This window comes from Macaca nemestrina, chromosome 13, assembly GCF_043159975.1.
Source record: "Macaca nemestrina isolate mMacNem1 chromosome 13, mMacNem.hap1, whole genome shotgun sequence".
Taxonomy (NCBI): Eukaryota; Metazoa; Chordata; class Mammalia; order Primates; family Cercopithecidae; genus Macaca; species Macaca nemestrina.
This window is the reverse complement of record NC_092137.1, coordinates 37,320,434-37,338,250: the sequence shown is the minus strand read 5'-3', so window position 1 is coordinate 37,338,250 and position 17,817 is coordinate 37,320,434. Positions and strand designations below refer to the sequence as shown.

Genomic DNA, 17,817 nt, shown 5'->3' with positions numbered 1-17,817 from the left:
TCAGAAGTATATACAGGAGTTTTCTAATGAGAAAATTAAGGCCAGAAAATGAGATGAAGCTAGGTTAGTGTTTGCACCTAAAACACATTCCGTAAGATCCAAGACCGATGGTAAAATTGGGCTACAAATTTGACTGTGCTTTTTCCGTTGGGCAAAGTAAACAGGAAAACATGTTAATTTACATGAGCAAATTGTTCATGTTATAAAATCAACCAGATTAAGTTATTTTATGGGTGGGTCTTCACAGAGAAGGGCTACAATATGAAATAGGTAAATGATATCTTCAGCAACATCTCTGTGACAAATGCATTTAGTTTAGTGAGACTGATTCATATCAGACCATTTGATGCAGGCAGATGACATGGTGTCATTTATTAAAGGATATTTTATGAGGAACCCAAATAAGTCAGTGAGCATTTATAATTCTGAGATCTACTGAAGAATTTTGAAATATCTAGAGCAGCATGTCTCAAGGCGCTGGAAAGACTGCTTATCTTTCAGGCTAAGAATACAGTAGCAATAGGTTTAAGATTATATTCTCCATCACTAACTGAATATAGAAATCCTGTATTTGTAAGAGACAAGTATTTTAAAATCATTAATGATTATTTATTTGTAAATTTACTTTTCTATTTTTCTTGAACTTTAAAATTAACCAGGATGCTTGAGTATGTGGATCACCATTTAGGTATCAATAGAGTGGTTAGCAAATAGTGTTAGGTTAAAACACTATGTTTTCAATTATTTGATAAAATTGAAACATTTACTTATAAAAATAGAAAGCTGTGGTTATACTGATATGGGACTATTATCCCTCAGTTTCCAGAGTGTGGATTCTTTGGCATGTATGACAAAATTCTTCTCTTTCGCCATGACATGAACTCAGAAAATATTTTGCAGCTGATTACCTCAGCAGATGAAATACATGAAGGAGACCTAGTAGAAGTGGTTCTTTCAGGTAAGTAAGTGGCTTTTTAAATGTTACTGCCTTTTTCCCCCCAAAGAGCCTAATTTTCTCTACTAAATGCTGCAATTCAATTATATTTGGTCTTTGTACTATTGTTACTTAATTTCTTTCATCTCTAATAATGGTCACCATATGATTTTTCCTTTCAGGAATGTTATATCACCATTAAGAAAGAAAAATAGGCCGGGCACAGTGGCTCACGCCTGTAATCCCAGCACTTTGGGAGGCTGAGGCGGGCAGATTATGAGGTCAGGAGATTGAGACCATCCTGGCTAACACTGTGAAACCCCGTCTCTACTAAAAAATGCAAAAAATTAGCCAGTCGTGGTGGCAGGCACCTGTAGTCCCAGCTGCTCGGGAGGCTGAGGCAGGAGAATGGCGTGAACCTGGGAGGCGGAGCTTGCAGTGAGCTGAAATGGTGCCACTGCACTCCAGCCTGGGGACAGAGCGAGACTTCGTCTCAAAAAAAAAAAAGAAAGAAAAATAGCTGGCAACCGTGGCTCACACCTGTAAGCCCAGCACTTTGGGAGGCTGAGGCAGGAGGATTGCTTATCTCAGGAGTTTGAGACCAGCCTGAGCAGCATACCTCATCTCTACTAAAAATTTAAAAAAAAAAAAAAAAAAAAAAAGCCAGGCATGGTCACGTGCAACTGTAGTCTTAGCTACTTGGGAGGATAAGGTGGGAGGATTGTCTGATCCTGGGTGACTGAGGCTACAGTGGGCCATGGTCACACCACTGCGCTTCCTCCTGGACAACAGAGGAAGACTTGTCTCTTAAAAAAAAAAAAGAAAAGAAAGGCCAGGCGCGGTGGCTCACGCCTGTAATCCCAGCACTTTCGGAGGCGAGGCAGGCAGATCACGAAGTCAGGAGATCGAGACCATCCTGGCTAACATGGTGAAACCCCCTCTCTACTAAAAATACAAAAAAAAAAATTGGCCAGGCATGGTGGTGGGCGCCTAGTCCCAGCTACTTGGGAGGCTGAGGCAGGAGAATGGTGTGAACCTGAGAGGCGTAGCTTGCAGCAAGCTGAGATCGTGCCACTGCACTCCAGCCTGGGCAACAGAGCAAGATTCTGTCTCAAAAAAAAAAAGGAAAAAATCAGGATAGGAAGATAAACTGAATTACTGGAACGTTACTAAGCTAAGGAAATTATTTGGTCTGAAAGAAATACACTCTTCTCTGAGTCAAATAAATAAAACAGTTACACTGAAATTGTTTTTTCCCTTCCCCCACCCACATTTCTGTAAAGAGCATAAAAGAAGAAAATTGGGGTTTAGAAAAGAGAATCAGGAAAAAAGAAGTAATGAAGATATGGAAGAGGAAATTACAATGCTGGTTATTTCTGTGGCTTTAAAATAAAAAATGCTCTTTCCCTTTTTGTCCCACTGGGCTTTTTTCCACCTTTCTCTTTTTCTACCTCACCCATTCTTGCCATACATTGTTTTTTAATTCCCACTGTTTGCCATCTCATCCAGCAGCAATGTGGGCAAGATAATAAGGAGTGAAAAGGAAGAAAAAATGCCATAATAATGCACATAGTAGGTCTGCAGTACTTTTTGTTTGGCAAGGAGGAGAACTGATGGAAGAAAGGAAGCAAGCTGGGCAGCTATGTGTCAGAACCTTGCTACCAAGTTCCCTTTTCTCAAATTCACCTTTGAGCCTTTTCTTGAGATCCTCTCTCTCCTTATTAGTCCCCACTCCTCTCATCTTATATTTCTGATTCTGTCATTCATCTCACTCCCTGCTCTACTGACCATTCATCTTCTATACAGCAACCCCAAACCATCTCTGTATTTCCCAATCTTTGCCTTCCTCTTCACTCCTGACGAGTTTCACTCCCTGTCTCACCTGGAAGTCCTGCTCACATCTCTTCCTTCTCTACTCTGGACCCCATCAGACTACAGTGTATCCACTAATGACTTGCAGGTTGAGGTGAGAGGAAGTTCCTTGGGTCTACTGTCCAGTGTTCACTAAGGGGAAAGGAGTTTCTTTCTCTTATCCACTAGGACTGTGGAGAACAGACCGACAAGTATATCCTGGGATCCTAAGTTAGGATTCAGTATCTTTTTCCACAGAAATGTTTCTGTAAATAGAAGTTAAGTTCCATACTACTTTTTACTTTAGTGTTCTATATCCCACTGTGTAAGTTAAGCAGTTTTTAATTGGCTAAAGTAGACCTAACATCTATTTGTAATCTTGTCATTATGAGAAAATGCTGTTGGAGTTCCAAATAACTAACCTACTACCTGCTTCTGGAGCTCAAATGATTAGCAGCAAATGGACTTCCTAGAGTTTGAAATCAAAATATTAAATGCTGAAAATAATTTACTTTTATGGTCCAGTGAAACTTTCAGAGAAAAAATGATTCTGTGTACTTTGACATAAATGAATATGTGAGCATTCTTAATCTTATCGTAGTTACAAATATAAGGTGTATTTTAATGCTTTTCTTTTTTAAAGCTTTAGCCACAGTAGAAGATTTCCAGATTCGTCCACATACTCTCTATGTACATTCTTACAAAGCTCCTACTTTCTGTGATTACTGTGGTGAGATGCTCTGGGGATTGGTACGTCAGGGACTGAAATGTGAAGGTATGTGTTCTAAAATTTTTGTGATCATTTGAAATAAGATTCCACATTTGCATTTTTTATTAGTGAAAAGATGATGAGCTGTTGACTAGGGTGGTAACAAGGATTTAGATTGGAGAGATCAGGACTCATTCTGTCTCTGCCACCTACTCCTTCATATTCTTGGGCAAATTACTAAACCTCTTAGGATTAATTTCTCTGTAAAATACCTTCTGCCCTACTGGTTTTGTAAAGAGTAAATGGTTAAATTGGGTAATAGGGTTAAATATTTAGTACAGTGTAATGGTGTAATGGCTCCATAAATATTCATGTTGTTTTTGTTTTAAAAAAGTTTTCTTGGCCAGGCACAGTGGCTCACGCCTGTAATCCTAGCACTTTGGGATGCCGAGGCGGGTGGATCACTTGAAGTCAGAAGTTTGAGACCAGCCTGGCCAACATGACGAAACCCTGTGTTTACTAAAAATACAAAAAATTAGCCGGGTGTGGTGGCCTACATCTGTAATCCCAGCTACTTGGGAGGCTGGGGCAGGAGAATCGCTTGAACCTGGGAGGCGGAGGTTGCAGTGAGCCGAGATTGCACAATTGCACTCCAGCCTGGGTGAAAGAAAAAAAAAAAGTTGTCTCCTACATTCAGCTAAATTGTCAAATTTGTTCTGAATTAGAATTGCTAGGAGTAGGACACAGGTGCACATTTCTGATGAAGAAACAGTCTTCTAAGGTGGAGGGTCAATAAACTTTTTCTGTAGAGGGACAGGGAGTAAATGTTTTAGACTTTGTTGGCCATATGGTCACTGTCATGATTTAACTTTGCTATTACATTGTGAAACCAGTCATAGACAATATGTAAACAAATAGATATGGCTGTGTTCCAATAAAACTTTATTTAGGAACATCAAAATTTGAGTTTCATAAAATTTTCATGTCACAGGAGGAATTTGGTACAGAGGCCATAGTTTGCTAACCAGTGCTTTAAGCCAGTGGTTCTCAAACCGTATTGTGCATCCTAAAACACACTTGCTGGGTCTCATCCCCGTAGTTTCTAACTCAGTAGATCTGGGGTGGAGCCTTGTAATTTACATTTCTAACAAATTTCCAGGTGGTCGCCTTAGGGACCACACTTCAAGAACCACTGCTGTAGCTGACTTATCCTTTTTACACATTTCCTTTTCTTCTTGAATTCATTAGCTTCCACTTAGCCTGCCGTCAGGGTTCTTAATTAGGGTAGGTATGGCTAACAGAAAATATGTTGAATAAAAGAAGCGGTGGTTTTTATGTATCACACTTAAATAGTAAAGTTTTTTTTTAATCTTATATTTTACCTTGTAAAATATGTTTAGGCTGTGGATTAAATTACCATAAACGATGTGCCTTCAAGATTCCAAATAACTGTAGTGGAGTAAGAAAGAGACGTCTGTCAAATGTATCTTTACCGGGACCCGGCCTCTCAGTTCCAAGACCCCTACAGCCTGAATATGTAGCCCTTCCCAGTGAAGAGGTACGTATTCTAGACGTTTTACTAGTTATTCTCTATGTTTCTACAGGGTGTATGACATCATTCTGGAACATAATTTGTACGCTAAAGAATGGTAATACTGCTGCACTTAAGAAACATAAAATGTAGTAATAGAGACAGGACTTACAAGTAGTAATGAATTCCTTTTTGTACACTTTGGGATGTTATTATGATTTGTACCACTGCTTTAACCTTCCAGCCAGTATCCTGGCTCCTGGTCTCCATACTTCATCTTTTTTTTTGTTTGTTTGTTTGTTTGTTTGTTTGAGATGGAGTCTTGCTCTGTTGCCCAGGCTGGAGTGCAGTGGCACGGTCTCTGCTCACTGCAACCTCCACCTCACGGGTTCAAGTGATTCTTCTACCTCAGCCTCCCGAGTAGCTGAGATTACAGATGCGTGCCACCACACCCAGCTAATTTTTTATTTTTAGTAGAGACAGGGTTTCACCGTGTTGGCCAGGCTGGTCTTGAACTCCTGACCTTGTGATCGGCCCGCCTCAGCCTCCCAAAGTTCTGGGATTATAGGCATGAGCCACTACTATCTACAGATCTGTATACAGATGAGACAGTTGAGACAGAGCAGTTAAGTGACTTGTGTGAAGTCAGAGAGCAAATTAGTAAGATAGTGGAATTAAACCCAGATCTCATTATTAATAAGTCAGTGATTTTTTTTCCTAATACAGTGTACCTCTCAAGGGCAAAGGCAGTAGATCCAGGAAAAAAGAAATAACTCCCTTGTACATTTGATAGTATTTGAAATGACTTCTATCTGTAGGTTTTAATCTTATTATTTAGTTGTTTCTATAACTTCTCTGATCTTCTGTAAATTAATGGCAAAATCAAGGCCTTGTCTTGGTACTATGATCATTATATTTTGCTAAGTTGAGACACCAGAGTAAAAGCTTTTGAAATCTTTTCACAAAAATTCCATCTTCTCCTATTATTTACCCCTAGTGTGAGATTTTTAAAGGATAAAAAGAGTGCTGTGGCACAACGGACTGAAAATGAGGGGTTGGTATAAACCTACAGAAGAGCCTGGAAAAGATTAGTAGGAAAAAGTTAGTGCATCTTATACACTGAACTGCACAGAGGACTTACCTAGGAATGAGGACAGTAGAATAGAGGTATGTTAAGAGCCCCACAAATGATGCTGGTATGCTACCTATGCCCAGTTGAGTATTACTAGATTAGGAAATAGCAGAAGGACAGAGCAAGTGGATAAGGTATTACATTTATCATTAGTTTATATTTTATCTTGAACATGAAAACTCCTTAGGGAAGTATAAGAAGTGCAGTTACATGTCTGAAGTGGTTAGATTGTTCAGAGTATTTTTAAACAATTAGAACTTATAGCATGGAAGGGCTTTCAAGGTTTACTTTAGTCAGTTCAAGCATAGTCTCAAAAAAAAGAAGGCAGAGTAAGAGAAGAGTCTGTGGGGGAAAATTAGAAGAAAGGATGAGTGGAGTAGGAAGGAATGGAGGAGATACCAGTTAGGAAGAAAGAACCCCTGAAGCTCAACCAAGGTTAGAGAAGAACTAACTCAGAGTGGCTGCCCATTAAGAGCCTCATAAAGTATCATGTGCCAGGCTTTATGCTAGGTACTTTCCTTTTGTCATATAACCCTCATCACAGTCCTAAGAGGTATAGGGGCTATCCTGATTTTATAGTTAGGAGAAATGGGTAAGAAACGGGTTTCTAAGGAGTCAAGATATTAAACTTCACTAAATAGTAAGATAAGCTTGAAAATGGGCAAGTTAGGAGTAGAAACTTTTTATCTTTTTTTTGTTTTTGTTTTTTTTGAGGTGGAAAAAGAAATGTGCTAAAGGAAATACTTGTCTGTTTCACTCTGTCACCCAGGCTGTAGTGCAGTGGTGTCATCTCGGCTCACTGCAGCCTCCAACTCCCAGGTTCAAGCGATTCTCCTGCCTCAGCCTCTTGAATTCCTGAGATTACAGGCGCCTGCCACCATGCCCAATTAATTTTCGTATTGTTAGTAGAGAGGGGATTTCACCATGTTGGACCAGGCTGGCCTCGAACTCCTCAGGTGTTCTGCCTGCCTTGGCCTCCCAAAGTGCTAGGATTACATGCATGAGCCACTGCGCCTGGCCAGGAGTAGAAACTTTTGAATCTGACTCTAAGGTTGTTTTTGTTTACGTGTAAGAAGTCAGTTTCTGTTATGTCTGTTATAATGTCAGTCTAAAGCAGAGGTGTCCAGTCTTTTGGCTTCCCTGGGCTACACTGGAAGAAGAATTGTCTTGGGCCACACATATACTAATACTAATGATAGCTGATGCACTAAAATTAAAAAAAAAAAAAAAAATCTCATAACGTTTTAAGAAAGTTTACAAATTTGTCTTGGGCTTCGTTCAGAGCTGTCTTGGGCTGCCTGTGGCTGCAGGTTGAACAGGTTTGGTCTAAAGGGAATCCAGTAAAGAGATGGAAGAATAGAAGAAGATTGTTCATTGAATTTGGTTAAAATGGGACCACTGGGATTCAAGAAACCAGAATTGAGTGCTGCCTGCTTGAAGGTAAAACAGACAGTATTCCCTTGAGCACATTCGGGAGAATTCCTTAGGGGTTTGGGAGGATAGAATCAATCTAGAAAGAAAATGTTGAATCTGAGTGTGTGTAAAACTGGAGAATTGCTGGGCGCGGTGGCACACGCCTGTAATCCCAGCACTTTCGGGGGCGGGAGGATCACCTGAAGTCGGGAGTTCAAGACCAGCCTGGCCAACATGGTGAAACCCCATCTCTACTAAAAATACAAAATTAGCTGGGCGTGGTGGCATGCTCCTGTAATCCCAGCTACTTGGGAGGCTGAGGCAGGAGAATCGCTTGAACCCAGGAGGCAGAGGTTGCAGTGAGCCGAGATTGTGCCATTGCACTCCAGCCTGGGCAAAAATAGTGAAAATCCATCTCAAAAAAAAAAAAAAAGAAAAAAACGGAGAATTTCACTAATACACCAAAGCTGATTAAATATACATAATTGAGGAATTACCCATTTTAAAAATGTGTTTTTATTCCCTTTATTTTATATATAATTGAGAGTTGACCATATTGTTACAACGTTTTTGTGAGCAATTACTTTGGCAAATGTTAACTTAAGCTGTGGAAATCATCAGATTACTTTTAGAAAATTACTGGTTGTACATTAATAAGAAATAATAGTTGAGGCTAAGCACTAATTTGTATATAGGGGACATTAAAATAAGAAAGAACTTCCACTCAGTTCTAGTTACTGATTTCACTGGTCTCATTTTAACCAAATTTTCTACGTAACTATACCAACATCCTCCTCCATCCAATTAAGTCTGCCATACCTTTCTTGCCATCCTCACCCAATAGTGTGGCAATCCACTGTTACTGATGGGATTGGATTATGCAGAGATAAATTAAAATGGGAAAAAGGGGCCGGGTGCAGTGGCTCATGCCTGTAATCCCAGCACTTTGGGAGGCTGAGGCGAGCGCATCACCTGAGGTCAGGAGTTCGAGACCAGCCTGGCCAACATGGTGAAACCTGTCTCTACTAAAAATACAGAATTAGCCAGGTGTGGTGGCACATGCCTGTAATCCCAGCTACTTGGGAGGCTGAGACAGGAGAATCGCTTGAACCCAAGAGGTGGAGGTTGCAGTAAGCCGAGATCATGCCATTGCACTCCAGCCTGGGCAACAAGAGCGAAACTCCGTCTCAAAAAGAAAAACAAAATAGTTCCTATACTATCAGTCTGAGGCATTATATAGTGCTCTTCTCCAACCAGTTGTTTTGTCCTTTTCCTTTTCGTCCCCCCCCTTTTTTTTATTTTTTCTCCTCTCCTTACTTCTCCCTTGCACTTCCCTGTCTCTTGGTTTTTTCTGACTTCTTTTCCTTCCCTTGGTTGAACATGTTAATGTAGAATTGCCCAACTTCTCTGACTTACAAACATTACCAGTTATAGAAGGCATCTGAAAGATCTCAGGACCTCAGTTCTGGCAGTGAGGATGCAAGCAGGTACAGCAAAATCTGTTAATATAGCTAGATGGTAGTTGAGTATTAGGATTTTGTGCTTGAGAATTTGGATTATGTTTTATTCAATTTTGTGTCCCTAGTATATAATAGGGCCTGGCATATAATAATCAGTGAGTATGTGTTGAATGAATGGAATGAACCACATTGACCTGGGTGATCTATAGTTTAGTTTGATTATTCTCTTCATATAGAAAGGGTCATAGTTACCAAAATCTACTTACCCCTCAGGTTACAAAAATTTTTAATTCGTGCCTTCTTTAATTTTGCTTTTTGTTCATCTGGTAGAAAAACCCAAACAATTGGAAAATAAAGGAACTTCTTAAAGCTGAGTTACTGAAACTATTGTTTTAATTAGTTTTGTATCTGCCATTGTTTATCATTATTAATTAAACTTAAAATGTATGCACATATTTTAGTATTAAGATAAATTTGAAAATCTAAAATGTGTTTCAAAATATATTCAGATGTCATTCAGTAATGCAAAATGAGCAACAATAATACTTTCTGAATTTATTTGTTTTAAAGTTTGTGGGTTTTATTATAAAGTGCTGAAATGTGCCTGGCAAATAATAATCAGCAAATATGTACCTGAGAATTAACGTATCTTAGATTTTTTTTAAGCATAAATATTAGCAAAAAGAATCTGCGTTTTTCTCATTCAAAGACTGGTAAATTAAACATTGCAAAGGAAACTGCTGAGAACAACATTTTTAGAGTTTTTTGGCTTTAGTGTTTGAAATAAATGATTCTTGTGGTTAAGCTCTGCTCCCACTACTTTGTTTTTAATACTGACTTACACTTATGAAAATTACTTATGTTATAGTCACATGTCCACCAGGAACCAAGTAAGAGAATTCCTTCTTGGAGTGGTCGCCCAATCTGGATGGAAAAGATGGTAATGTGCAGAGTGAAAGTTCCACACACATTTGCTGTTCACTCTTATACCCGTCCCACGATATGTCAGTACTGCAAGCGGTTATTGAAAGGCCTGTTTCGCCAAGGAATGCAGTGTAAAGGTAGGATTCGGTGTTTTCCCTAAGTAAAATTTATGTCTGTTTTTGTTATTAAATATAAGTTTAAAATATTTATATTTCAGAAGCATTAGCCAAAGAAATTATTGTCATAATTGTTAACTTATATAAAGGAAAGAGAAATATGAACAAAATAGAAATGTGTGTGTAAACTACTACTACTACTACTATCTGCAGTGTGTATTATTACGTGCCAGGCACTATAGTAAAACAGTAAACAAAACTTTACATACTCAGTCTTCAAAGCAATTATATGTGAATTATGCTTTTGTTAGTATTCCAGTAGTAACAGATGTTACTAACAGGAGTTACTATTACTATTAACTATTAATAGTAATAGGAGTAGTAGTAATAGGAGTTAGTAAAAATAGGAGTCATTTTTCATTTTATAGACATAGATTAGGTAACTTGCTTAAGATCATGTAGCTAGTAAACAGAAAAACTAGAATGTGGACCTCTGAGAATGGCTTCTTCACCTGTATGCTTATCACTTGCCAATATAGAATAGCTGAGGTTTTATGTCTTTTTGATTCCAGAGCCAGACACTAAACAAAATAAAAATAACGCTTTCCTCTTTTCATTAAATATTTATTATACACACACACGAGCATACTGCAAGAGTTTTGTGGTTTTTTGTTTTTAAGTATGTAGTTAGGAGAATTGTACAAAAACTGTCATTCCCGAGAATAATCACACTGAAATAGGTAGGACGTAATAGAAGCTACTGAAATTATGATAGGGACCACCCTTATTTGGATACTAACCCAGCACACTATTACAGTATTCTCAAAACATCTCTTAATGAAACAGGTTTTTAATAGCATACTGGAATAATTATTTGCTTATAATTATATAATGCTTTTATGCTTTTTAAAGATGATTTTATCTTTTTATCTCATATCTTCTCAGCAATGCTGTACAGTAGAAACTATGTTTTCACAGTAGAGTGAAAACTAAAATAGAATGTAAATGTCTTAGATTATTAGACTGAGCCAGGATAGGATGTAAGTAGTCCAAGTATAATCTTGTATACTTTTTTCATGTAATTAGCAGTTCTTGGTATTGTACTTTTTATATAGTAGAAGTATTTGTGGAATTGAATTATCAAGTGATCTAAATAAAACATTAGGGTTGAGGGTTTTGTAACAAGAAATTCTTGCTTACAAGACAGAGTAAGATAATTGTATATAAGCTTAAGCATATAAGAAAATAAAGCTTTCCTTGACAGTGTATGACAGCACACGAGAACATCAAATGGGGAATAGGTTATACATTTGTTGTCAGGTATTTTATAACTATTAGGCATTATAACATGATGAAATTTTATTTCAACGACTTGCTTTGACTATGAGTTACTACATAAATTAATACTTTAAAATATCAACATAAAAATGTATTGGCAAGCAGCCACTGAAAAATGTTTTGGGAAAGAACATTAGTAACAGATGTACAAATTCTAGCCAACAAATAATCTTAATGAAGGTAGTTAATATTGCTGTTCTGCTTAGCAGAACAGAAACATTCTTAAACCATATGCAGAAAAGTACAGTATTTTGTAGTGCAACTAAAATAAATATGAATGAATTTTTACATAAACCCGTTAATTCTGCTACTGGGTTATTCAACGTTTTAGGGTTCTAGACGAAGAATCTTCTATGCTTATATTGGTTCAGAAAATGGTAGGTTTTATTTCAGTATAGTTAAGCTACTTCATTTATTAATAAAATAATTATAATTCAGTGATTTCCCTATTTTAATAGTATGAATTAAGATACTTAAAACATAAAAGTATTTTCATTTGTCAGTCTATGAAAGAAAAATGATTTCATTAAGATAAAACCATTATACTGGATCATTTGAGAAAATGCACAATTCCAAGAATTCATTCATCTGTTTGTCTTTATTTTCTACTTCGATGTATAAAAACTTCAAGGTAGCTTAAAAGCATATGTAAAATATAAAAGAGCATAAGCAAATTAATAAAAACATGGGTAAGGACATAGAACTAAAACTGCCTTCCTGTCATTCAAACCTACGTACTTGCTGCAGGTAGCCCACAAATTCGGCTCTGAATTTTTTTTTTTTTTTTGAGATGGAGTCTTGCTCTGTCGCCCAGGCTGGAGTGCAGTGGTACTGCCACACCCAGCTTATTTTTGTATTTTTTTGTAGACACAGAGTTTTGATATGTTGACCAGGCTGGTGTCAAACTCCTGGCTTCAAGTGATCCACCTGCCTCAGCCTCCCAAAGTGCTGGAATTACAGGCGTGAGCCATTGCGCCCGGCCTGAGTTTTCAAAGGGAAAATGGAAACCTTGTTGTTTTCACAATTTGCAAAGTTCATGAGATAAAACACAAATCTATTGTTTGAGATAGTGTAAAGTAATATCACATGAATTTTCCTGAGGGCCTGTCTTAACAAGGATAGTGTTTTAAATAATGTAAATGTTGTTATCTAACAAATTATACATTTCATGGGGTTTACGTCATATAATGATCTTTAGCCTGGGCTGTTGGCATGATACCCAGGATTTTCTTGACTCCCAAGGGTTACAAAAACATTCTAAGTCAGATATTAAAGTTATTTTCACCCAGTTATTACTCATAGATGCATTTCAAGGGTGGTATTAGACATAGTTAGACCAGTGGGTCTCAACTTTAGTATAACTTACAGAGCTCAGCCCTACCCTCCCACCCCGTAAGAGTTGCTGATGTAGTAGGTCTGGGGTAGGGTGCAAGAATTTGCATTTCTAACAAGTTTCCTAATGAAGCTGATCTGGGACCACAGTTTGAAAACAACTGTGTTATACAGTAATTTTGGACAGATTGTACCTAACACTGATCTGCAATGCTATCAACTCTGAGGTTTGTTTTAGGCTGAAGAGAACCATTATGTACAAGTGGGAGGCTTTGTGCTGGAGAAACTCAGTCCTTCCTCACAGGGTTGTATGTGAAAGTCCTTATTGGTTCCTCATAAATGTTTGTTGGATCTCAGTCTCTTTCCTGCATATACATTAGGTCCTGATACTTAGGAATTGAAAGTATGTATCTGACATAAGTTGGATGGGAATTTAATCAGCTTTAGAAACTCTCATGGGAGGTGTGGAAAGATGAATATGAGATAAGAGAAGGAAATATGGAGCTGCCAATACATTTCAGCAGTGTTGTACACATGGTATTAGCCTTATTATACAAATGAAGAAAATGATGGGGGGTTGCAGAGGGTGCTAAAGTGACTTGTAGGTGGTTATTATTTTAATATTATCATTACTAATAATATTCTGTTCATGAGTGATTTAAAGAAAGTCTAACCATATCTGATACTGCTTGACTTTTACATAAATTAATACGCTGAATATTTTCATTTTAGATTGCAAATTCAACTGCCATAAACGCTGTGCATCAAAAGTACCAAGAGACTGCCTTGGAGAGGTTACTTTCAATGGAGGTAAAATTCTTTTTCTTAATTTCTGTGAAAGATCAGAAAAGGCCATGATTCTTTGGTGTATTATCTTTGGATAAGGTTCTGTTTTCCTAATTTGTTTCTTAAAGATTTTCTTCTGATTGAATAATCAAGCAAAATACAGAGACCACTGACAGTATACATTTGTTAGTAATCATGCCTTCCCGTCTTTCCTCTGGCCACCTGTTACTTTGTAGTCTAATAAAGCCAGTGGTACTTCATATCGTCTTTCATTTTTAGACATAAAAGAACTTGTTTTAAAACCCTGCTCTTGTCTCTATTCTTTCATAGTTCTAATATGTACTAACTGCTTGCTATACCAGACACTGTTCTAAACTCTTTAAATATATTGACATTTCAACCTAAGAACAACCCTTTGAGGTAGGTACTAAGAGATGAATAAACTGAGGCACAAATACATGAAGTAACTTGCCCCAGAAATATAGGCAATAGGTGGCAGAGCTGGAAGTTAACCAGACCCACATGGTCTGGTTCCTTAGTCCCTAGTGATTAGAACACAGTATACTGCCTCACTGTCCCTTTCTCTGTCAAATAATCATTATCCATTTTCCCTTTGGGGCCTTTTTTTTTTCCTTTTCAAGATAATACTAAGCAAGGCAGGTACCTTTTTTTGGAAGGAAGCGGTAAGGACTCTAACCTTTCAGCATAATTTTCCTTTAACAATTTACATGACTGGTAAAAATTTCATGTAAGTAGTTCTGTAAAAGGAAAAGCATAAAAGGAATGAAAATTCTCTTTGGCAGAGTTTAATTAACATTTTCTCTTGTGGCATGTTTTCTATGGTTGTTGGTTGTCTTAGTCTATTTGCGCTACTATAACAAAATACCATAGGCTGTGTAGCATATAAACAACAGAAGTTTATTTTTCATAGTTCTGGAGACTAGGAAGTCCAGGGCACTGGCAGATTCTGTGTCTGGTGAGGGGCGTCCCATTTCCTGGTCGATGGCACCTTGTAGTTGCATTCTCACATGGTGGAATGGGAGAAGGAGCTCCTGTGGGCATATTTTGTAAGGGTACCCATCCCAAAGACTCCACCTTCCAAAGACCCACCACCAACTAATACCCTTGCCTTGGCAGTTAAGATTTTTAAGGGGAACAAACATTCAGACCATAGCACTGATAACACCTTGACAGAGCATGATTGGTTTTCTCTTTCGGTTAATCTGACTTAGTATAGTTTGTCTATGACTAAAGACTTTAAAACATTTATACTTCATTTATTTGTGTTTTCGTGCTTTTCTACCTTTTAACAAATGGATATGAAATACAGTTTTATCTTAATGTGCATTTGATTACTAGTGAGATGCTCAAACTCACTAGTAATCAAAGAAATGTACCATTTTACATTAGCAGTGTATGAGGATTCTGATTTCTCTACATCCCTACCACCACTTATTATATTTTTGATTACAACCATCCTAGGTAGTGCGAAGTGGTATCTCATTGTAGTTTTCATTTACGCTTCCATGATGGCTAATAATATTGAACATCTTCATGTGTTCATTTGCCATTTTTATATATTATTTGAAAAACACACCTATTCAGATCCTTTGCCCATTTAGGTTATTTATCTGTTTATTTTTCATTGAATTGTAAGAATTTTTAAATACCCTGGATACTAGTCCCTTATCTGGTATATGATTTGCATATATTTTCTCCCATTCTGTGGGCTTTCCTTTCATTTTGTAAGGTATTGTTTGTAGCACAGAAGTTTTGTATTTTCATGAAATCCAATTTATTTATTTATTTATGTTGTCACTTATCGTTTTGGTGTATTAAGAAAGCTTTGCCTAACCAAGGTCACAAAGATCTACTCTCATGCTTTCTCCTATGAGTTTTATAGTTTCAGCTCTTACATTTTATGTGGTCCACTTTGAGTTAATTTTTATATATGATTTACATCTTCATTCATTTGCATGTAGATATACAGTTATCCTAGCACCGTTTACTTAAAAGACTATTTGTTGTCCATTGAATTTTCTTGACACTCTTGTCAAAAATCAGTTGACCATAATGGTGGTGGCTTATCTTTGTTTATAGTATCTTTTGTCATGTGGAAATTTAAAATTCTAATGTAATCAAATTAATTAACTTTGTGTCTTATGGTTTGTGTATTTTGTATCTTCTTTAAGAAATACTTTATCTTGGGCTGGGCGCAGTGGCTCATGCCTGTAATCCTAGCACTTTGGAAGGCCGAAGTGGGTGGATCCCCTGAGGTCAGGAGTTCGAGACCAGCCTGGCCAACATGGCGAAACCCCATCTCTACTAAAGATACAAAAATTAGCTGGGCATGGTGGTGGGCGCCTGTAATCCCAGCTATACTCAGGAGGCTAAGGCTGGAGAATAGCTTGAACCCGGAAGGTGGAGGTTGCAGTGAGCCGAGATCACACCATTGCACTCCAGCCTGGGCGACAAGAGTGAAACTCTATCTCAAAAAAAAAAAAAAAAGAGAGAAATACTTTACTTAACTCATAAAGATATTTTCTTACATTTTAAGACTCAAGACTTTTTTCACATTTAATAGACTTCCTCTATTAATACAAAAATCTGAAATTCATTTAAAATTTTACCAGAACCTTCCAGTCTGGGAACAGATACAGATATACCAATGGACATTGACAATAATGACATAAATAGTGATAGTAGTCGGGGCTTGGATGACACAGAAGAGTCATCTCCCCCAGAAGATAAGATGTTCTTCTTGGATCCATCTGATCTCGATGTAGAAAGAGATGAAGAAGCCGTTAAAACAATCAGGTAACGTATATACATATTACAAGCTACTTCCAGATGCAAGGTCAGTTCAGGATCTCATTAAGAAAAAGCCATGTCTCTTTAAGTGGGACCTTAAAAGTAACTTAAAATCTAAATAAATTGTGGCTAATTCTTTTACATGCAATGTAATATTTCTGAAATAAATTATATCAGCCTTGCTATCCACTCAAGATGGGGAGGTATGAGAATCCTTGTTTTTGTTTTTCTGTTTTGTTGTGTTTTGTTTTAAAGAAAAATGCTTTATGTATGTTCTAGATATAAAACCTAGTTGTAGAACAGTCACTGCAAGGTGTCAGTATTGAACTTTCAGTTAAAGCAACCTGGTTTTCACACAGGCAGCTTTAAGTGGTAGCAGAAACGGCAATAAAGAATATACTCATGAAAATGTTGCACAAAGATAATGGCGATGAAGTTGAGGGCAGTTTTCATATTGCCACAGTTAATCTGACTATTAGCATTTTGTAAAAATACTATTAGACTGTAAAACCATTCTAAATATGCCACTATGCTCATAGAAATTCAGTTTTTGTAGCCTAAAGGATATACTACCTTGTAGCAAAATGTCCCCATTTTGGCAGGTTTTGTTTTTCATTGGAAACAAAGAGTTACTTAAAATGAGTCATTTATTACAATCTCAGATGGCTGAGTTGTCATTTATTCAGTTTGGCTTATCATTAAAGAACAGTTATTAGTATCATTAGCATTATTAACGAAAATTTTGTTTACCCATTTTGGAGACTATTCCAGAACCTAGCTAGTTGGGGTTTTTTGGGTTTTTTTTTTGTTTTTTTTTTTCTGAGACGGAGTCTCGCCCTGTCACCAGGCTAGAGTGCAGTGGCGCGATCTCCGATCACAGCAATTCTCCTGCCTCAGCCTTCCAAGTAGCTGGGACTACAGGCGCGCATCACCACGCCCGGCTAATTTTTATATTTTTAGCAGAGATGGGATTTCACCATGTTGGCCAGGATGGTCTCGATCTCTTGACCTTGTGATCTGTCCGCCTTGGTTTCCCAAAGTGGTGGGATTACAGGTGTGAGCCACGGTGCCCGGTGAACCTAGCTACTTTCTTAATCATGAATACTTCATAGTTTAAAAAAGAAAGTATTTAACTGTTTGAGGCCCACATTTCAAAACAGTGTATTTTGTACATACATCCCAAATTTTAGTTATTCAGTCATGTTTCAGTGCTGCCTGATTTGACTCATTACATTTTCTTAATTAGTATCTGTAAATCATTTTCCTTTAACTTCTAGTAGAGGTACATTTTGCTAACAACATGATTAACTGGATTTGACATTTGAGCCATGTGAATTCGAGTTATATATTTGCATTTTGCCTTGTTATGGATTTGTTAGTCCATCATGCTGCCTACGGCAGGAAAACTCTTCAACAGCAAGCCCAAATGAGATCCTCTCCTGGGCTCCAAATATTTCAGTTTGGGAGGGTGCTTTCTGCT

The 17,817-nt window shown here is 37.4% G+C and overlaps 1 protein-coding gene across 5 annotated transcripts in view; it reads left to right on the top strand.

Moving 5' to 3' along the window:
* Positions 1–17,817, top strand: part of LOC105464853 (protein kinase D3) — a 78,203-nt gene that overhangs the window by 30,728 nt on the left and 29,658 nt on the right. For 4 of the 5 annotated variants that reach the window (XM_071076532.1, XM_071076535.1, XM_071076534.1 and 1 more), the window contains 6 exons: positions 820–958; positions 3,429–3,560; positions 4,895–5,052; positions 9,899–10,091; positions 13,473–13,550; positions 16,160–16,343. In XM_071076532.1, the coding sequence (XP_070932633.1) occupies positions 820–958; positions 3,429–3,560; positions 4,895–5,052; positions 9,899–10,091; positions 13,473–13,550; positions 16,160–16,343 (884 nt within the window). Of the gene's footprint in view, positions 1–819; positions 959–3,428; positions 3,561–4,894; positions 5,053–7,170; positions 7,598–9,898; positions 10,092–13,472; positions 13,551–16,159; positions 16,344–17,817 lie in introns of those variants that run through there. The other variant, XM_071076536.1, reaches the window with a different exon arrangement.